At 42.8% G+C, this 17,766-nt stretch overlaps 1 protein-coding gene across 3 annotated transcripts in view; it reads right to left on the bottom strand.

Annotated features, from left to right (window-relative positions):
* Positions 1 to 17,766, bottom strand: part of YEATS2 (YEATS domain containing 2) — a 48,490-nt gene that overhangs the window by 15,146 nt on the left and 15,578 nt on the right. For all 3 annotated transcript variants that reach the window (XR_007903562.1, XM_051781539.1, XM_051781540.1), the window contains exons 11-21: positions 15,879 to 16,118; positions 13,871 to 14,029; positions 11,464 to 11,567; positions 8,861 to 8,968; positions 7,494 to 7,664; positions 6,051 to 6,309; positions 5,117 to 5,278; positions 3,787 to 3,902; positions 3,310 to 3,465; positions 2,415 to 2,588; positions 1,439 to 1,637 (exon numbers count right to left, since the gene is read on the bottom strand). Coding sequence is in view for 2 of the 3 variants with exons in the window: in XM_051781539.1 (XP_051637499.1) it covers positions 1,439 to 1,637; positions 2,415 to 2,588; positions 3,310 to 3,465; positions 3,787 to 3,902; positions 5,117 to 5,278; positions 6,051 to 6,309; positions 7,494 to 7,664; positions 8,861 to 8,968; positions 11,464 to 11,567; positions 13,871 to 14,029; positions 15,879 to 16,118 (1,848 nt within the window). In the remaining variant the exon portion in view is untranslated. The remainder of the gene's footprint in view (positions 1 to 1,438; positions 1,638 to 2,414; positions 2,589 to 3,309; positions 3,466 to 3,786; positions 3,903 to 5,116; positions 5,279 to 6,050; positions 6,310 to 7,493; positions 7,665 to 8,860; positions 8,969 to 11,463; positions 11,568 to 13,870; positions 14,030 to 15,878; positions 16,119 to 17,766) is intronic.

Genomic DNA, 17,766 nt, shown 5'->3' with positions numbered 1-17,766 from the left:
TTAGGCTTTCACCTCCAGGCAAGAAGACTCACCTGGTATTACCTATTCCTTTGTGTATGACATACTGATGTGTCAGGTTAGATGGCAAGGGACCCAACAGCAAAGCCAGTGACAAGAGACCTTTTGAACTAACTATCAGCCTGATGGGTGAGAGACATTGCTTGTTGCAAAACAAGGGAATATTTGAGATTCTTTTCAAAAAGTTACCTTTAAAAACATCAACGTTCAGAATTTTAACACAGTTTTGTTTGGGGGTTTTGTTTGTTTGTTAATACATTGAAATAACATGTTTTATAGTCACTGGTTCTTCTGCAATTCTTGAAGGAGTTTTTCACGATGAAGTCAGTGCCTCGGGTTACAAAAAAACCTAAACCAAACCCAAATCTAGATAGCATTCTCATACCTAAATGGGAATTTTAATCTGAAAGCTATTTATTAAGGCATATTTCCTACCAAAAAAAAGAAAAAAGACACCCTTGTGGCTTTCTTTGCAAAGAGAAAAATACTCAACTGCTTCTTGCAGGATTGTGTCAGTCTTAGCAGTCTATGCTGTTTATTTTCAAGCTCTGCATAAAACACAGTCATAAAAAAGGAGAACTTTGGAAGACTGAGTACAGACGAAACAAGAAGAGCTGCTTCAAAAAGACACTGTCAGATGAACTCAGTGTCACTTATTTTCTCTTTTCTGTATTTTTACTCCACTTTCACTTCACAAAAAACCATTTCAAGTGAACAGAACATGCCAGCGGGTGAATTAATCTAAATGAAAATCTCCAATTTTAACCCATAACACTCAAACGTGCTGTATTTACTCTCCCTCACACAAAAGATACTGGAATACAATAAAACTGAATAAGGAGAACTGCCCTTCACATAAGGGCAAGTCCATCTTTATTACCTCAAAACATCCCAGATCCAGCCTACTTCACTGTACTTAATGGATTTTGACTTCAAAGCCTTCAGTTCCCTCTAATCAACATCTCTCTCCTTTCCAAGCCAAACAGAGCAGATGCGAAGCCTCAGAGACAAATTCTGCTCATTGCAAGTTCTCTGAGTACAGTGGAGTTCCACTCTCACAAACTAATCAAGTCTGTAGTAGTGCTGGTACCTTGATAGTTTCCACATTCAGTGACACATTGTACTCCTGAACAGGCACAATGCATCGTCTAGTGGCAGTAAAACTAAAATCCCTCTCCAATACCAAAGGGTAACTTGTTCTATTATTTGTAATAGATACAGTCAGTGCCAAAAGGATGCCAAATTAATTAGACATTTAATTGGCTAAGCCAAAAGTTATGCTCGTAAGATGTTTTAGAAAGCATGACTTTACTTTTACACAGTCGTAAATGCAGGTTACTGTATTCTTCCACTTATAGTGAAGACATCTAAAGAACTCACACCTGGATCCTAACTTTCTCTAGGAAAAGAAGTTTAGTACCTGATACTGTAGCTTTTCCCGTCATAGGCGTTGCAGTAGTCATCAAGGAAGCAACACTTACAACAGTGGAAGTCGCAGTCTTATTCACTACTGATGAAGTAGACTGGCTCTGGCTTACACAGATTTGGTGTTGCTGTCCAGATGTCTTTGTTGCAGGAGTTCCAGGAGATGACGAACTGGAACCTGCATTATCTGTTTGCTGCATAAGAGGCAAGGAGGGATAACAAATTCCCTTTCATGTCATAGATGATTCAACAATTAAACACAATGAGGTAATATCTAGAAGCAGCAAAACCAAGTATTCATCTACCATTCACTGAGAAGCAAGAAGTTCTCAAATTCATGTCCAAAAACCCACACACAATGATGGCACATACAGAATGGAGGTTGTGACAGCATGGTGTCAAATCTCCACTTGTTTAATCTTTGCCTCCCCACAGGTAATAGCAGTGGGGAAGCAAAGATTAGGGGCTAATTGAAAGAAGTAGGCTTGGGGAACCATCAGAGGGAATTACTTTGTTTTGCTGTCTCCTCCCCACCCCATGAACTGCAACTCCACTCCAGGTGGACAACCTGCATCAACTGGATACGTGGCTCCATCCACACACAGGAGCATTCACTCCAGGAATACCAATGTTTTGCTTCCCACCTCCCTCTATGCCAAACCACCTCCTTCCAAGGCTGCAGTGCCAAATCTCCCCTGGGGTGGAGAGCAGTGACGTCCTCTGAACACAGCCAGGACCAGGGAGCACAAACTCAGGCTGCTGCTGGCCTCTGAAACCTGTGACAGCACTGTGGAGGAGCTGTGATCTCAGGAGTATTTGTAGTCTGGTTACTACAAATAGGAGCAGACCCACCAGAAAGCTGACTGGGAAGGACACCAACAGTGGAAAAAAGCAGTCCAAGTCCTTTCCTGGGACTGCAGTGGCTGGAGTACAAACACTGCATTACAGAATACTGCAAGGTTGTTTCTCACCTGGGTGACACCATTTGTGGGAAGGGCCACGGCAGGAGCAGCAGTTGTGGTGATAACACCTCCTGATACTCTCAGCACAGTGGTGCCAGGTTTGGAGAGTTGGGATGAGGCAGGTATTGATTTTATAGACCCATCTGATATTTTCACCAGTGATGTCTGTCCACTGGATGAAGCCTTGGAGAAAGAATGCAAAGTAAGGAAAAAAGTCCATTTGTTGAGGTTTTAAATGACTTTAAAAACCAACCCAAAAGGTAAAAACAACAAAACGAAAAAGACAAACGCTTTTTATACTACTAGCAAATATTTTCAAAACACTTTTTGAAAAATCAAATTCTGGCAATAATAGCTGGAACAAAATTGTCACCTCAGAAATCAACTTTATCAAACTGTTGACTTTGCAAATATATGCCTATCAATCTTGAATTTTGGATAATCAATTATAGGTACTCTTGGGGAGTTTGAATTTCATAGGGACTACCTGGCAGTTTTTAGAAAAGGAAAGATAGGTTTTTTTTAAAAAGAGGTACTAAACCCAAAGATTTTTAACAGCTTTAGCAGGTGACCCATTTGTAAGGTTCAAATATTTAGACATTTTTGCACCTGACACTGTTCAGTTTTCCAATTCTATTTCACTAAGAAATCCCAGAGCTCATTTACAAACTAAGCTTACACCGCTTGGAAGCTGACCCCCTCTGAGAAGAGAAAGCAAGTTGGAAATCTGTAGTATGATATGCTTTCCTCATCATAGGACAGCCAGCATCATAATTGTACAAAAAAAGCACATCAAACCAAGCAATTATGAAAGGAAAAGCTCTCAGTGTGTGGCCTGTGGTCCCTATACTTTATCTGACAGAACAGTAACTGGTAAGAAAGAACCACATCATTTGCACATTACCTGTGTAAACAGTGCTGTTTTCTGTCCAGTTATTACTTTTAGGGCTTGTCCTTGTGTGGAAGATGCTCCAACTCCTACAGTGCCCTGAACAACTGATGTTGGAGTGAGCTGCTTCCCAGAACTCTGAGGCGAGGGCTGGCCAACCAGAAAGGTGCCCTGATCCAGAAAATAAGTTAGGGAGGTCAGCACTTTGAAACTCACTTAAGAGTCAACAGAAACACAGGATAAAAGCCTGTGGATATAATGCAACAACATTTCATCTTCTGAAGTAAAGTACTGCTAAATACAGTGGACGCTTCTGCACTACAAGCTGGACACAGCCTTCTTGCTACAGAACACTTTCTGATGGAAGCAGATGGGGAGAAGAGGTAAACAGATCTAGGCACCGTAGTCCAAGAATGTTTTGTGCACTACAGAACCACAGGACATCCACCACTGCAGTCAATGTGCTTTAACTGAAATGCTTATGACACTGACCTGGGGTGTCTGCTTCAGGATGTAGGATGTATAGGTGAGGTGCTGTGACAGGTTACTGCTTGTGCTTTGGGTTCCTCCTCCTCCTCCACTACTTGTAGAAGATCCGGACTGAAGACCTGTAACCAGAGGAAAAGGTTTGACCCTCTGGTAATCAGACAGAGTCAGCTGCTAAAGCATCCCTGTACACACAACACTTGAAAACACTTGGCAAGACATTTGGTGCCACATGTTTTGCAGCCAAGGAACATTACTACCCAGTACAGAACAGTTTAGATGTGCTGCTGTGCTCTTACAGCTCAGCAAACACTATGAACAAAAGGAGCTATGAGGGGAGTAAGGAGGGCTGGTGGGCAAGCAAACTTTATCAAATGAAAATGCTATCCAACAGATAACCAGTCTTTTCATCACTCTTTTGCAGGTTATGAATCTGCAGCAAAAGCCCTAAAAATATTTTGAATCCCACTGGTTTCTTAATTTTACTTTCATTGGTTGTTTCAGTGCAATTTTGTTAACAGAATAATGGATACCAAGCACTAATTTGCAGTGGCACTTTGATATTGCTCTGCCTCCAGAAGGAACAAGCTGAACAGTGACTTTTCTTCAGTCTCTCAGTAAGAAATAAGGGTAAAAAAATACTCATGGCTCTGTCACAAAAATCACAAGTATATGATCTTCCACAATGCCTGTGAGATTTTCAAAGCTGGACTGACCCAGCTGCCTCTCTAAATCTCAAACAAAGAGGCTCTCACCACAAGCCCAAAAATACCTTCAGAAAGAGCATCTGCTTCTTCAGTGACATGTACTCTATTGCTGGGTTGCTGATATACATTACACTGAACAATACTTCAGGGAGGCCAAATCAGAGCCGGGAGCAAAACGTTTACACCCAATCCATCTCTCATCCCAAACCAAGTCTCAAGAATGGCATTGAGGAGAAGGTTCATGACCAATCTTTTCATCTACAGAGTCCAAAGCCTGAAGCTTTCCTTCCCTACAGCAACAGCACATTATAAACAAAGCACTGCCCCTCAGAATGATCTTAGCATGTTTTTCTCCAAGTATTTCACAGAAAGTTTGATTCACAAGCCTATTAACAAAAAAAATGTTTCTGCATTGAGAGCACAGCATGAAAAGCAGTTTCATTGAAAACTAAAGCCACTCGTGAGATCTCAGCCTTAAAAAGCACCTCATATGGGTTGTCGTGCACAAAGAAACCCCATCTCATTACTGACTTCCACAGCAGCAGGATGCTTCATAGCAAAAATGCCAAACATATTAATTATGCAGTGATTACATTATTTAACTCATTAAATTTTCCTGCAAGACTAACTAGAATTATTTGTGGCTCGCAGGATGGCTCCTTGGGGTATCAAAAGCAGTTTTCCTTTCCCAGAAGGATTCTTGCTGTTGGTGGTGAGATACAGCTTGGTGCCTGGTGGTAAGTTTGCCAAGTTGGCCAGGTTGGTGGCTGGTAACTGCAGCGTAGCCATCACTAGAAAGAAAGAACAAAAGAAATAAAACTGCTGCTTGCAGAAAGCAAGAAGCACTGAAATCTGCACAGGATGAAAGTACTCGGAGTGACATGCAGCTAGCCTTCAATAATCCCTACTTAGCTGGCCTAACCTCAGATTAACTCCACTACTGATGCACAGAGAGTTTTTTTAATAGGTCTGGAAAAAAAATCTCTCTGTGTGCAGTGCCACTTATGGCTGCAGGCCAAAGCAGCACAGCCATGGGGTCTACAGGCTTCCTCCAGCCCCAGGCACCACACCTCTCTGACAGTTCAGAGCCCCAGCTGGCGTGCTCAGCTAGAGCCAGCTGTGTGCAGACACAGGCAAGGTGCTTCTGCCCATACTCCTGTACCTGTAAGCACTGTGTTGGACGTGAAAATGCAATAGGGACAGACTGGCTCTTGTTGGATTTATGGGGAGCCCTTTGAGCAGCTAAGGACCATAATGCCAGGCAAAAATGTAAGATCTGGCTCCATGAAAGTCTACCAGGTCTCCAGCACATTCCCCAGCGTATCTATCTGATCTCCACTCACAGAGCACTGCATGTTTTAAAGCACTTGTGCTCCCTCTTCCCTATTACAGATAATAAGTTAACATTTTCTTTAATCTCTGTCAGCCTGAACTTTCCTACAGAGCTCTCTACTCATTTTGAAGTTTTTCAACCACACACAGTTATGTTGCAGTTGAATAAATCATTACAGACCCTCAAAGCCTACCCATCATGAGCTATTAAAAGGAGTAAAATTACTCTACCTGAGCCTTGAGATGTACTTTTCTGAGCACCTGTGGAAGAAACCTGTGCCTTTGTTATAGTCTGCACAGGTTGAGCAACAATTGTCCCTCCACCTCCACTCACGATGGCTTTGGCTACACCTTGAGTCACAACCTGCTTCGAACCAACAGCCTTTGCTACTGAAGAGCCAGACTTTGCCACAAGGATCTGGCCACCACTTATAGCCACCGCTTGTTTCACCGTCGACTGTAATGCAGAACCAACCGGGACACCAACCACCTGCAACAAATAAGGGTGGGATGATGTGCTGCTGGCATGGCAATCCTGGTGCACGACCTCCGTCTCCAGATATTTCAGGACACTTCACACATGTCTGGTCACGTACAGAAGTGCTTCATTCAGAAACAAAATTAAATCGGCAAGAGGCCAATCCCAAGTAAAACGATAAACTCTTATACACAATCAGGATTTCAGAGCACCCACAAAAGATTAAGTTCATTCAAATTACAGGGCACTTCCTTTTTTTCTGATACATAAGGAATGGCTTAGTTCCAGCTGAAGATAAAGCTTGCCTTGGTGAATTACAGAGATGCAGAAATTCAGTTTCAACATGTTCATGGGAACAGATTCCCTGGGAAAAGTAAGGCCTCAAAGCCTTCAAAGTAAGGCCACAAAGTGCTTCAATTTTACCTGTTGACAGTAACTGCAGGGAAACATGAGTTTGCATACCTGCTCAAACAGGCAAATAAGTCAGTAAAAAGGACAATGAACTGTTGCAAATGCAAATGAGTATTTACTTATGCAAATGTGAAAGTTCTGTATGTAATCTTTCATTCTTGGCACATCATTTGACTCTATCCATAATGGAAGCAGGCAGGAATAGAGACAATTTCTGACACATCTGTCATCTTGTCACTGCAGTGAGCCTTCTCAGAAGCTGTGTCACTCCTGACATAGCAGGACTGCACTGGCACGACTCCTACAATAAAACACCTGAGTTGCCTCTCAAGTAGGGCCAATTTCACCTAATGCTAGTTCTGGCTCAGTCTCCACCTTGCTCCCTATTTGTCCTGTTCTCTTGTGTTGCAGGCCTGCATTCCTAGGAAAGAGAACTGACCTCTTCCAAAAAGACCTGGATGAGTTTCAACAAGACCTGATGATGGTAGTCAGCTTTCTGGGCTAACAGTTCTAAAGCACCTCTGCCACACTGTTGCAGTGGGTTGGACAGAAGCGGGAGATGTCCCTGTACACAACAAAATGCAATAGTGCAGGCCCAGCCTGTTCCCTTCCCAAGAACTACATGGAAGTACAATACCAGCCACTCTGTGCACACAGGGAAACCAGTTAACCATGGTGCTGCCAAAAGAAGCAACCCGAACCCCCTGGGAGAAGCACCAAGTGTTGCAATAAAACCACAAGACAGAGAGCTTGCACCACTCCAGAGATGCCCAAGTGCCTCATACCTTAGACTGTACTGTCCCCTCGCCCGTGCTCACAACTGGCTTCTGTGGAGACAAGGCCAGCATGTGGCTGCCCTTGACTGTGACGTACTGTGGCACCGAGGGCTGCGCCGCGCCTGTCCCCGGGACCTGCGGCTGCTGTGGCAGCTCTCCTGGCTCCTGCTTTATTATCACCTGGTAAACAGGAAGAAATAGCAGTAAGAAAAGCAAACACCTTAAACCTGGGACAGCCTGTCGGCAAGGAAGGGCAGGCAACAGTCATGGTTCTCACCACCACGTAGACTCTAACTCAGGGTTGCTCCCAACACACAAGCGTGTGGGGTGGTGTCTGTACTTACAAAGCATCCCACATTTGAGACATGCTCATAGAAATCAGGGAATTGCTAGTAATATTACAACTACTAGTCATACTGACAAGGGACTTGGCCAGACCTGACTTCTTCAGATCCTGCATCTTAGCATGAAACAACATATTAAAGTTTCAAATTTATAAGCAACTTCCTGTTTGGAGCATGTTCTGAACCTGAATTTTTTATTTCTATCCTGCAAAATTACAACTGATATACTAGCTATAGGTATTGTAAATCATTATAGCTGATGTTATTCTCTTGTGTATGTGTTTTATGTTTCTCTGGGATAGGCCCTACATCTAATCTCTAAGGGCAGCAACTGAAATAAGGATGTTTTGTGGGGGGAGGTTTGTGTTAGACTGCTGCAGGTACTGTAACTGGTAGGAAACATTCTTCCACCTTTTACTTGGATCACCTAATATTGCCAGAAACAAGTTTAAATTCTAGAGAGTAGCATTTAAGGAAACATAATCAGAAGTGGCAATGTCTGAGATTTAGAAATCACGGTACCATTTTTTAAGAAGCTTCTGACAGATCTACTACAGTTTAGAAAAGGCAACTCAGAAAGAACCGTGTCTTGCAGAATATACCATCTAAAGAGTCTTTCTGCTGTGCCTTTTGCAATCGGATATGTCTGTCTCGTATTGGCCTCATTAGCCACCAGCGTGCCTGTAACAGGTGTGGATAGAGCCTTCCCAAATCTTCGTTCGTGAAGCCCAGCCATGATAGATCCTACCAAAATAGCTTTTAAAATATCAGCCTCAATACAACAGCAATTCAAAGGAAAAACAGACAAGATGAAAGAGGCAATAAAAGGAAAGATCACAGGTACAGCAGAGTTACAGGGAAAGAAAAGAATACAAGACACATTTCTGAAAGGTGCTAGAGAGCTCTTGTCAGCAAGACACATTGGTTCCAGTAAGTTCTACAGGCACTGGAGTTACATGATCAGTGGCACAAGTCAGGCATGAAATGACACTATTGGGCTCCTTGTCCCACCACAAAAGCCAGGAGAAATACCTTTGTAAAAGCTCCAAGTCCTCCAGTGACCGATTTGGGGCTTTGCACCTTGGAATGACTCCCAATGGGACAAAGGGGTGGCATCGTGGCAAAAAGAGAATCCTCCTGCTGTGAATAAGAAGACATGGTGCAAAAATCAGTGGAATACAAGAAATAAAACAACTGACTGTTAATAAAGGGCAGCATGGACCATATAGGTAGGCCAAATTACCTGTGCAAATCAGATATTTCCAAAATCAGTCAACACTTAAGTAAAAGGAGTCTAATTTACTTAACACAACCTACAAAGCAAATTTTATTTGGAAAGTTACATCTCCAACAGCAGTAACTGTTTCTTACCATATCACACACAGGCAATAGGAATATACTTGTTTTCAGATCAGCTTTTAATATGTTTTATGTAAAATTAAAGTAGGCTTAAGGGGGATCTTTACAATGCATATAAATACCAGATGAGAAGGTATAATGAAGGTCAAGTCAATCAACACTCAGTGGTATCCTGTGAAAGGACTGAGTCAATGGGCACAAACTGAAATACAGGAAATTATAAGAAAAATGTTGTTGTTGTTGATGCTGATCAAACAAAGTAACAGGCTGCCCAGAGAGGTTGTGGACTCTCCAGCCCTGGAGATACTCAAAACTCAACTGGACATGTTCTCAAGCAACCTGCTCTATTTGACACTCCTTTTAGCAGTGGAGTTGGACTGGATGGTGTCCAGAGATCCCTGCCAACCTCAGTCATTCTGTGATTCCATACACAATCTCAGAGAAGGAAGACAGTCAAAGAAGAAACAAGTTATGGAGGGGAAAAATAGTTTCTCAGATGAATTTATGCTCTCCTCTAACTGGAACAATGCAATGGCACGTGGTCTTTCCTGGAAACTACAAAGTTGTATAACTAAATAGAATAAAAAAACCCACAAAAAACCAAAACATTTCCACACTTGCAAAATCATGCACGTGGCATTTCTGGATCTGAGGCTGGTAGAGAAGTCAAATGCCTTAGAGGAAGTTTGTTACAGTACAATTTGTCTCTTTTACAACCAATGTGAACTCCAAAGCCATGGTTTCACAATCATTTGGCCCATCCTTGGGTTGGACCATGATCAGAAATCAAGCCCTCAGACTCCAATCTAATACTCTTGACATCTTCCTTGTACTGACACATGTGGCTGAAAACACATTAGTTTTCAAGCAGATTGGTTGTCTGCTCTGGTTCACCACATCCCCATTTGCTACCAGTTGTGCACAATGGTGAAGACAAGTGCGAAGACAAGGCTAGAGGTATAACCAGTCCTCCCAACAGCAGCTGCATACCAGGCATTTTAGAGTGGATGAAGAAATGCAGCCCTTTAAAGAAACCATAAAATTACAGCTTTTCACCGACCAGAAGACAAACAGGAATGTATTTTGGTTTACAGAAGTATGGTTTTAATGTATTTTTAAAAATATTTAATATTTAAATATATTAATTTTATTTTATTATTTATTTACTATATATAATTTATTAATAGTGTAATTAATTTAAATATTTAAATATATTAAATAAAGGTTTAGACTTTGTCCTGGAAATACAGAATGCAAGTGTTACTAATAACATGCCTACTTTGACTCACTGAAAACCTTTCAGAAAGAACTGTCCCAAATCAGTGAAAAATAAAGACCAATGAATGATTTTCAACACAGTTCAGTGAAATCCACCTGAGCAGACAGGCTTTTAAAAGCTGACTAGCTGGCTGCACACGTAACACTTAAAATGCTACTGCAAACAAACTGCTCCAGACAACAATCGTCTTTTTCCCTAACAGACATAGGAAGAATCTCAGTTCCAAAGGAAAGTGATTTGCTCTCTGCAGGCTGACTGGTAAACCTTCCCCCCCCACATCCTGCATTAATATTGTGGCTTGGAGACAGGGAAACGCTCCTGTTTTCAGCAGCACACCCACCAGCTGCTTTCAGAGCCTTGCTGACGCCACTTCCCTGCCAGAAATATCATTCCTAGCACAAGATGTGGGAGAGATTTTATGTGAGACAGTTCAGCTCTGCACCTTTTGCGCTTTGCAGATCAGAAGAACTGTATTTATCGCTGTTTGTTTACACATCCAAATGTTACTCCACTGTTTACACAAACATTTTTCTGAATGCAGGCAGTTGTAAAACCACTAAATGAGCTATTTTCAGGCTGCTAGGAGCAGCTGCTGAACGAAAGTAATGAACAGAATGAAGGTTTTGAGGTAGGCATCTCTGGTTTAATCACACTCTGTCACTAACTGAGTGAAGAAGATCAAAGTAAGCTAGAGACTTTTTGAAAGGTAAGACATTTTGGGAGCTATGCCCTCCATGGGTTTCTTTGTAGAAAAGCAGAAGAGCAGTGCCTTTAACAGACGTGTAGGCAAGTCTAATTAGAGCTGCATAAAGTGACACTATCATCTTGTATAACCACCATGTTCTCATATGGCTCCATCTGCTAGACACAGTAAACCTTCACATGAAATAACAATCAAAGGAACTTTCCTGAAATGCAGAACTTCTGATGTTAAAAAGCCCTATTTAATAGGAAGCTGGACTTTAAATGGGAAGTACGCACCTAATGACAACATTACCTTGACAGCTGAGGTAACAAAACTGCTCCCATGGGTCTTTGACACAGGAGATCCAGTCCCGTGAGAGGCCTGGCAGACACTGCTCAGTTTGCTGGTTGGGCTCCCTGCGCACCAGGAAATAAAGCAGATGTCAGGTGAGGGCCAGGGAGTGGAGCCACTGCACACATGAAACCTCTTCTAGCAAGAAACACAGCACTGCATTTCGACTGTATTGTCCAGGAGGTACATCAGTGGCAGCTGGCACGGGCACAAAACAAATCCACTACCGCATTTCCACCTGCAGAATCCATGCCCCAGAGAAGGTACTCTCCACCCAGAGCTCTGTGTGATGCAAGTAAAAGGTCAGGCACCCTTCCTGGGTGGCTGAGAATATTGGATACAGGTGCAAATATGTGAAATTAGGGCAGTGAATGAGCCACCAGTTGGAACTTGCTGCTGCAGATGTAAAGTCCTCTGCTGCCCAGAAGCCATCTGAACCTACACTAGCCTTAGACACTGGCATGGAGGAAGGCTTGGAGTGGGAAGGGAAAGGAAGGCCAGAAAAGGAGGGAGACAAAGTGAGGAGTAACAAGCAGAAGGGACAGAGTGAGTAGGATAAAGGAAGAAACAGAAATTAGGAATTTTTTAGGGTCCTCAGTGGAAGACTGCTCTTGCTAAACTGACAGATGGATACATGTGCCACAGCAGTCTCCTGACTCCCAAGATGCATGGGGGTTCAGTAGTAAACTTACCCTGCATTTTCAGAGTGTGTACACCACACTGCAGCTCAGCAGTTTTGTTACTGCTGCTATTGGGTTGGGTTGTTAGTTTTGTTTGTTCGAGAGACACCAAAGTCATGCATTACACTCAAGAAAACAATTATTAGTCTCTCATACAGTTGTACTACAATCTGCATTTAAGTTTAGAAGTAAATGAGCAGCCATTTCTGAAAATACAGGCTTTGGGAAGGCTGGCTTTCAGAGACCATGAAGATCTTGCCCCTCTTTTTAAATATGATCTGCAGCCTAACCAGAAACATCCCAGTGACTTTGTCTGAGAAAAACACAGTCCAGCCTGGCTGCTGCTGCCAAAAAGCCAGTTCCACATATCCTCTTGCTCCCTCACACAGGGTCTAGTGATGAGGCTCTCTGACAAGAAAACTGGCAGGCCAGTCTGTACTTACATTACACTACTGTGGTGGGAAACTGCACCTTTAATGGCACCAAGACCTGTATGTCCAAACCATCTGGTGCATCTACAGACGTTATCCTCCGTGTACAAACCTCTACTGGAAGAGCTCAGAAGTTACCCAAACCATGATAAACCACTTAGGTAGAGTACACAGTCAGGCTGGAGGTAAGGAAACAGAGAAGAAAAAAGGCAGAAACCACCCAGCTAACCAAAAAACCCCAATTAATCAAACCCTATAAGTGAAACAGCTTCAGTATTACCAAGAACACCACAAAACATAATTTAAAAATCCAGTTATGACTATGCTCCCCCTACCAATTTTCTCTGTGATGAAGTTAAAATGAACACGACAGCTACGTTCCCTCAGATAAAGGGTGGAACTTTAAAAAGTAGAATTCTTGCACTTTCCAACCCCACCCAGCAAACAGTTTGTGTTACATGGATGCTGCACTTCCTCACAAGGCTCTGGGCATTCTTCTGAGATGCTGGGAAGCACACACATATACAAACAAGCGTGTTTTAAAATAGCAGTTCCTGGCCAAAAATCACAACAAATAAATGACTTCAGAGGGACCTTTCCTCCAGCCCTGACACAAAGATTATCCATTGACTCCAATGCCCATCACCTGTGTCCTGCAGTTCAGTCCTCCCCCTGACCCCAGGTTTTTGTCACCACTGAGGGAATCCAGTTAGAGGAATCCAAACTGGCTGGAATTGAACCAGATAAAAGCTGAAAGCAGTAACAAACAGTCATGGTGTTCTCCTGGTAAGTGGGGTTTAAGCACTTCAACACACCCACTGCACCCCACACTGGGACCTACAACTGATATGCCAGGCACTGCAAGCTCTCCATGCTTTTTGCCCACCTCCATGATACAGTTGTCACCCAAGCACCTTCGTGCTGTTTCTGTCTAAATCTGTGCCCCACTGTCTACACCACTTTCCCCTCTTTCCTTTTTTCCTGTGAAGAACAGGCTCTCTTTGAAGAGATGTCTGTGATTTTCTATTTGGCCTTACATTGTGCTGTTTCCTAAGGGAAGTTATGCTCAAGTCTGAGATATCCTTAACCATGTCACACAGGCCAGCTGTGCAAACCAACCACACTTTCCTCTTTCTCTGGAGAGTACTCTTCCATCTTCACAAGCTGAAATACTGCTGTTATACCGATCATTTTAAAGAGAGAATAAACTTGAGTGTGTAAGACTGAGCCACTGCCTTCTATGATCACACTACACACCTGTGCTTGTGGCTGCTGCTCCAACCATCTGTCCAGGCTTGTCCACAATAATATACGGATTATTAATGACTGAACTAGCAGAGCCTTGCTTCATGTGCACCGGAGTGGACGTTGGGGTACGAGGTAGCGGAGATGGACTAGGGGTCGATATTGGAGAACCTTAAGAAAAAAAGTCCAATGCTTCTGGCTTGTAAATGTTGTAAGGACATAAAAACACGGCAATAGTAGTACTTTGTAAAACAGCTTAGAAAAGGAACATTTTTTGAGGATGTATTTCCCAGCCTGAGCAAGATCACAGGACTTGGAGAAGGAAAGAAGAGACAGAAGGAAGGGAAAAGTCATCTAAAGCACTGTGGCTCATACCTGCCCTGGATATGATCTGTCTACCAGGACAAGCAGGGTTCCAAGGGAACTTGAGAAGCCATCTGGTCCATTCCTGAATCCCGAGGGACATTACCTACATCAGTCTCACTGCCAAGACCAGTGCACCCAAGGAGATGAAGGAAGAGAGCTGAGCTCTCCTTCCCTTGTGCAGCCCATGGCATTCAGAGCCTTTTGGGAACTGAGCAGTTCATCAGGCAGCCATGAGCACTCTAGTCCCTTCACTGCTCTCACTACAGCAGAAAACTTTGAAATCAAACTGTAAAAACATGCAACTTCTGGGTAACAGCACCAAGAGAGAGAAAAACTAGAGAGGAAAAAAGCTGCATGAAGGGGTAAACAAGAAATACAGAGAAAAGGATAGGCAAGGAAGTGATCAGAGAATAGAGACAGCAGCAAGCACCAAGCTCCAACCACCTAATCTACTTTCTTGGCAGTGATTGACAATTAAAACAGAACATAAATGTTCATCAAATACAATTCCCATGTCTTCTAAACTGTTTTAAAATCTGAAAGGGGTAGCACTTCTCAGCAGACAGCAGAACCTTGGAAAAATATTCAGCAGAGCAACATTTAAATAGCAAAGATCAGGAGACAATAGTCCAAGGATTTTAAGAAAGATAGGATGGCCCCTGCAATTCTTGCTTTCTGGGAAGCCTTGGGAAAAGAGGATCAAGAGAAGAGCTTATAAAGAAAGAAAGCACCACTTGGCATCGGTTCAAATGTAGATCAACCTGAGTACAGTTTTAAGATGTCAAGGAAAAATATTGAAATTTAGTTAAAAAAAAGCAAACAAACCAGACAAACTTTAAGAACATTATCTGGGAGCAGATCATCAGAAATATCACATATGCTGATAACTGGTACTTCGTCTTCTCTACCCTGCAGATCAGAAAATGAAGAGATGCAACAGGTCATCTTTCAGCTTCACAGCAAGTACCGTGGTGACCTGCACATTAATACTGTCTGATGTAAAACATCATCCAGTGGATGGCGTCATGACCAGGCAGGGAAGGGACCACAGGTGAAATGAGCAAAACAGCACCTTGACTGTGTTTGGTTCAGAAGCTGTCACACTGCTCCCTGCAGTCAGCTGGCAATTTAATCCAACACAGTGTGGACTTCTGGAAAACGAAGACCAAAGCTGCTCCACCTCAGGAGATATGGCAAGCACAAGAGGGCTATTTGAGTCTACAAGGTTGAAACTAATTATTTGCCCAATAATCAGGAAAAAAAAAATTCTTGTTAATCCATTCCAGCTTTCTGAAAGCAGGAGGGAGAAGAATGGCTTCTTCCTACATAAAAATACTACACATGGAAGATGTGTCCTTGCCTGGTCCTTTCTGTGGGTAGCAGTCCAGTTCAAGACCATTTATTTCATACTTAGAAGCGCTCAAGAACAGGGAGAGAACAGCTCTCATCCTGCTTTTTATCTGTTGTGAAACATTCCACACTTGTATTTTTTTCCTTGAGCATTCAGAAATGTTTAGCTCCTTATTCTAGCATTTCCTACTGCCTGATGTTCAAAGATTGGCAGGAAATCAGGGGAAGGACACAAAACAAGTCCAACTGGTTCCCTCTCTTTTTTTCCAGGGGAAAGCACTCAGGGAAGTAAACTAACATTCACCTGATACAATCTTGCAACTCATGGTGATAGGCTGGAAGGATTTTCCTGGTGACTCTGCAGGGCTTGGACTCTGACCTTGAGGCACTATTTTACAGCTAGCTGCAATGGGTTGAAAGGCTGAATTTCCATGAGAGCCAAAGGCAACTTTCTGTGTGGCTAACTTGGTGGGAGTCCGTTCTATCGAAGATGGCAGGGAATAAAACGCGGCATGTCTTTCGGTTTCAGCATTCCCAGAGAATCCTGATTAAAACAGGGAAAAGAACAGAAATAGTTCTTAGGCTGACACATCTAATTCCTAACTGTGCTTCTCTACAAAAACAAAACTCAGGTATGACAAACATGTTCTTGAAGGAAGGAAAGAGAAGGAACTGGTGGAAGCGTTGAACCAGGATAAAGTGGGAAAAGGGGATTCCTCCTGTGCAACCCCATTGAACTTGTTGGAACAGAAGAATAAAATGACAGCATGCACAGCCTGTTCAGCTGTGGCCACTTCTTATACATCTTCTTGGAATGACCCTTCCACTGACCAAAAGCTGCTGGTAGTTTCAAGTGTCCTCAGTTAGGGCTCCACAGGACTAAGGCTGGGTCGGACTAAGGCTGGGTCTCCCTCACAGAGAATCTCACAGTGCATATTCCTGGAGTAAGAGCACAAGGAGACCACTTACTGCCTTCTGCGATGAGTTAAGGAATCCACCTTATTTGATGTAGGAGATCAATTAACCTGGAGCTGCTGAGAGAAGCCACTGTGTGTTAGTGTAAGGAGGAGGCAAGTCTCCTTCCTTCGTGTTGGCTGTAGCACTGCTCACCTAAAGGCGCTGCAAGTCCTCCTGCTTGAATAAAAACCCTGTGCATTTAAAATTTGGTTGTGTTTGTCCTTTTTTTGGCCACAAGAAAAAAAAAACATATTTAAACAGCAGACATTCTTGCTGAACTCACACTACCAGTGGCATCATGGCACCTACCAGGAAATACACCATGCAAGGCACCAGCTCACAGCCATTCCTTGAGTACAGGAATGTTGGGATAAATCAATAAAAGCATCAGACCATGCTGCATCTGCCTGTATTTTGAAATATAGAGTTTCTCAAACTAAGGAGTGCAAATTGTAACAGATACTCTCGATTCTAAGTCCTGGTAACCAAGGTCTGTCACGCAAGCCCTGACACCACGTGTTTCAGAAAATAAAGCTAAATTTCAACAGAGGTCCACCTTTTCCTGCTTCACACAAACTACAAATCACAGCAGTGTGCCCAAAGGGCCAGCACCACCTTGTTTCAGGCAATCCAAAGAATCCTAAACCATCAGTTACTGCCCCACCACAATGGGCACTGCATTTCCTGATCTTACACATGAAGGTGAGAATGAGATCCTGACATGCAGAGATGCCATTATCCCCCAAACACACACCACTCTTTTTCCCTTTCTTCAACACTACAGTAACTGCAGCTATGTAGGGATTTTTGGTGCCCCCATAGTCATCTCACCAACACATATAATTGAACACAATACTAGACCAATTTCTTACATGTCTCCAAGACATTCAGAAATCTAAAAACCTCTCTGAAAACAGTCTGCCAAGAAAAAAAAGTGCTATTCAACTACCTTATTTCCAAGTGCATCTGCTGTTGCTCCATATTCACTAATTTTAGCAAAACAGAGCCCGCACAACAAGTCTTAGATTAAAAAAAACCAAAACAAGAAATCCCAAAACTCAAATAACCTGTAACAATTTCTGAATTATATTTCAGAGTACACTGAGGAAATGTTCATCTGGGGTGAGCAAGGAGTAGGTAGCACCAGCAAGCTTTAAGGCATAAGAGCAATAAAGAAGAGATCCAGAAGAGCTGAAGTTCCAAGAACTCACACTTCACTGACACCCATTTGCTTT

The sequence above is a fragment of the Manacus candei genome, unplaced genomic scaffold, assembly GCF_025592945.1.
Source record: "Manacus candei isolate 608988 ecotype Guabito, Panama unplaced genomic scaffold, ASM2559294v1 h1tg000015l, whole genome shotgun sequence".
Classification (NCBI taxonomy): Eukaryota; Metazoa; Chordata; class Aves; order Passeriformes; family Pipridae; genus Manacus; species Manacus candei.
Note: the sequence above shows the minus strand (reverse complement) of the source record. Positions and strands in the feature narration are given on the sequence as shown.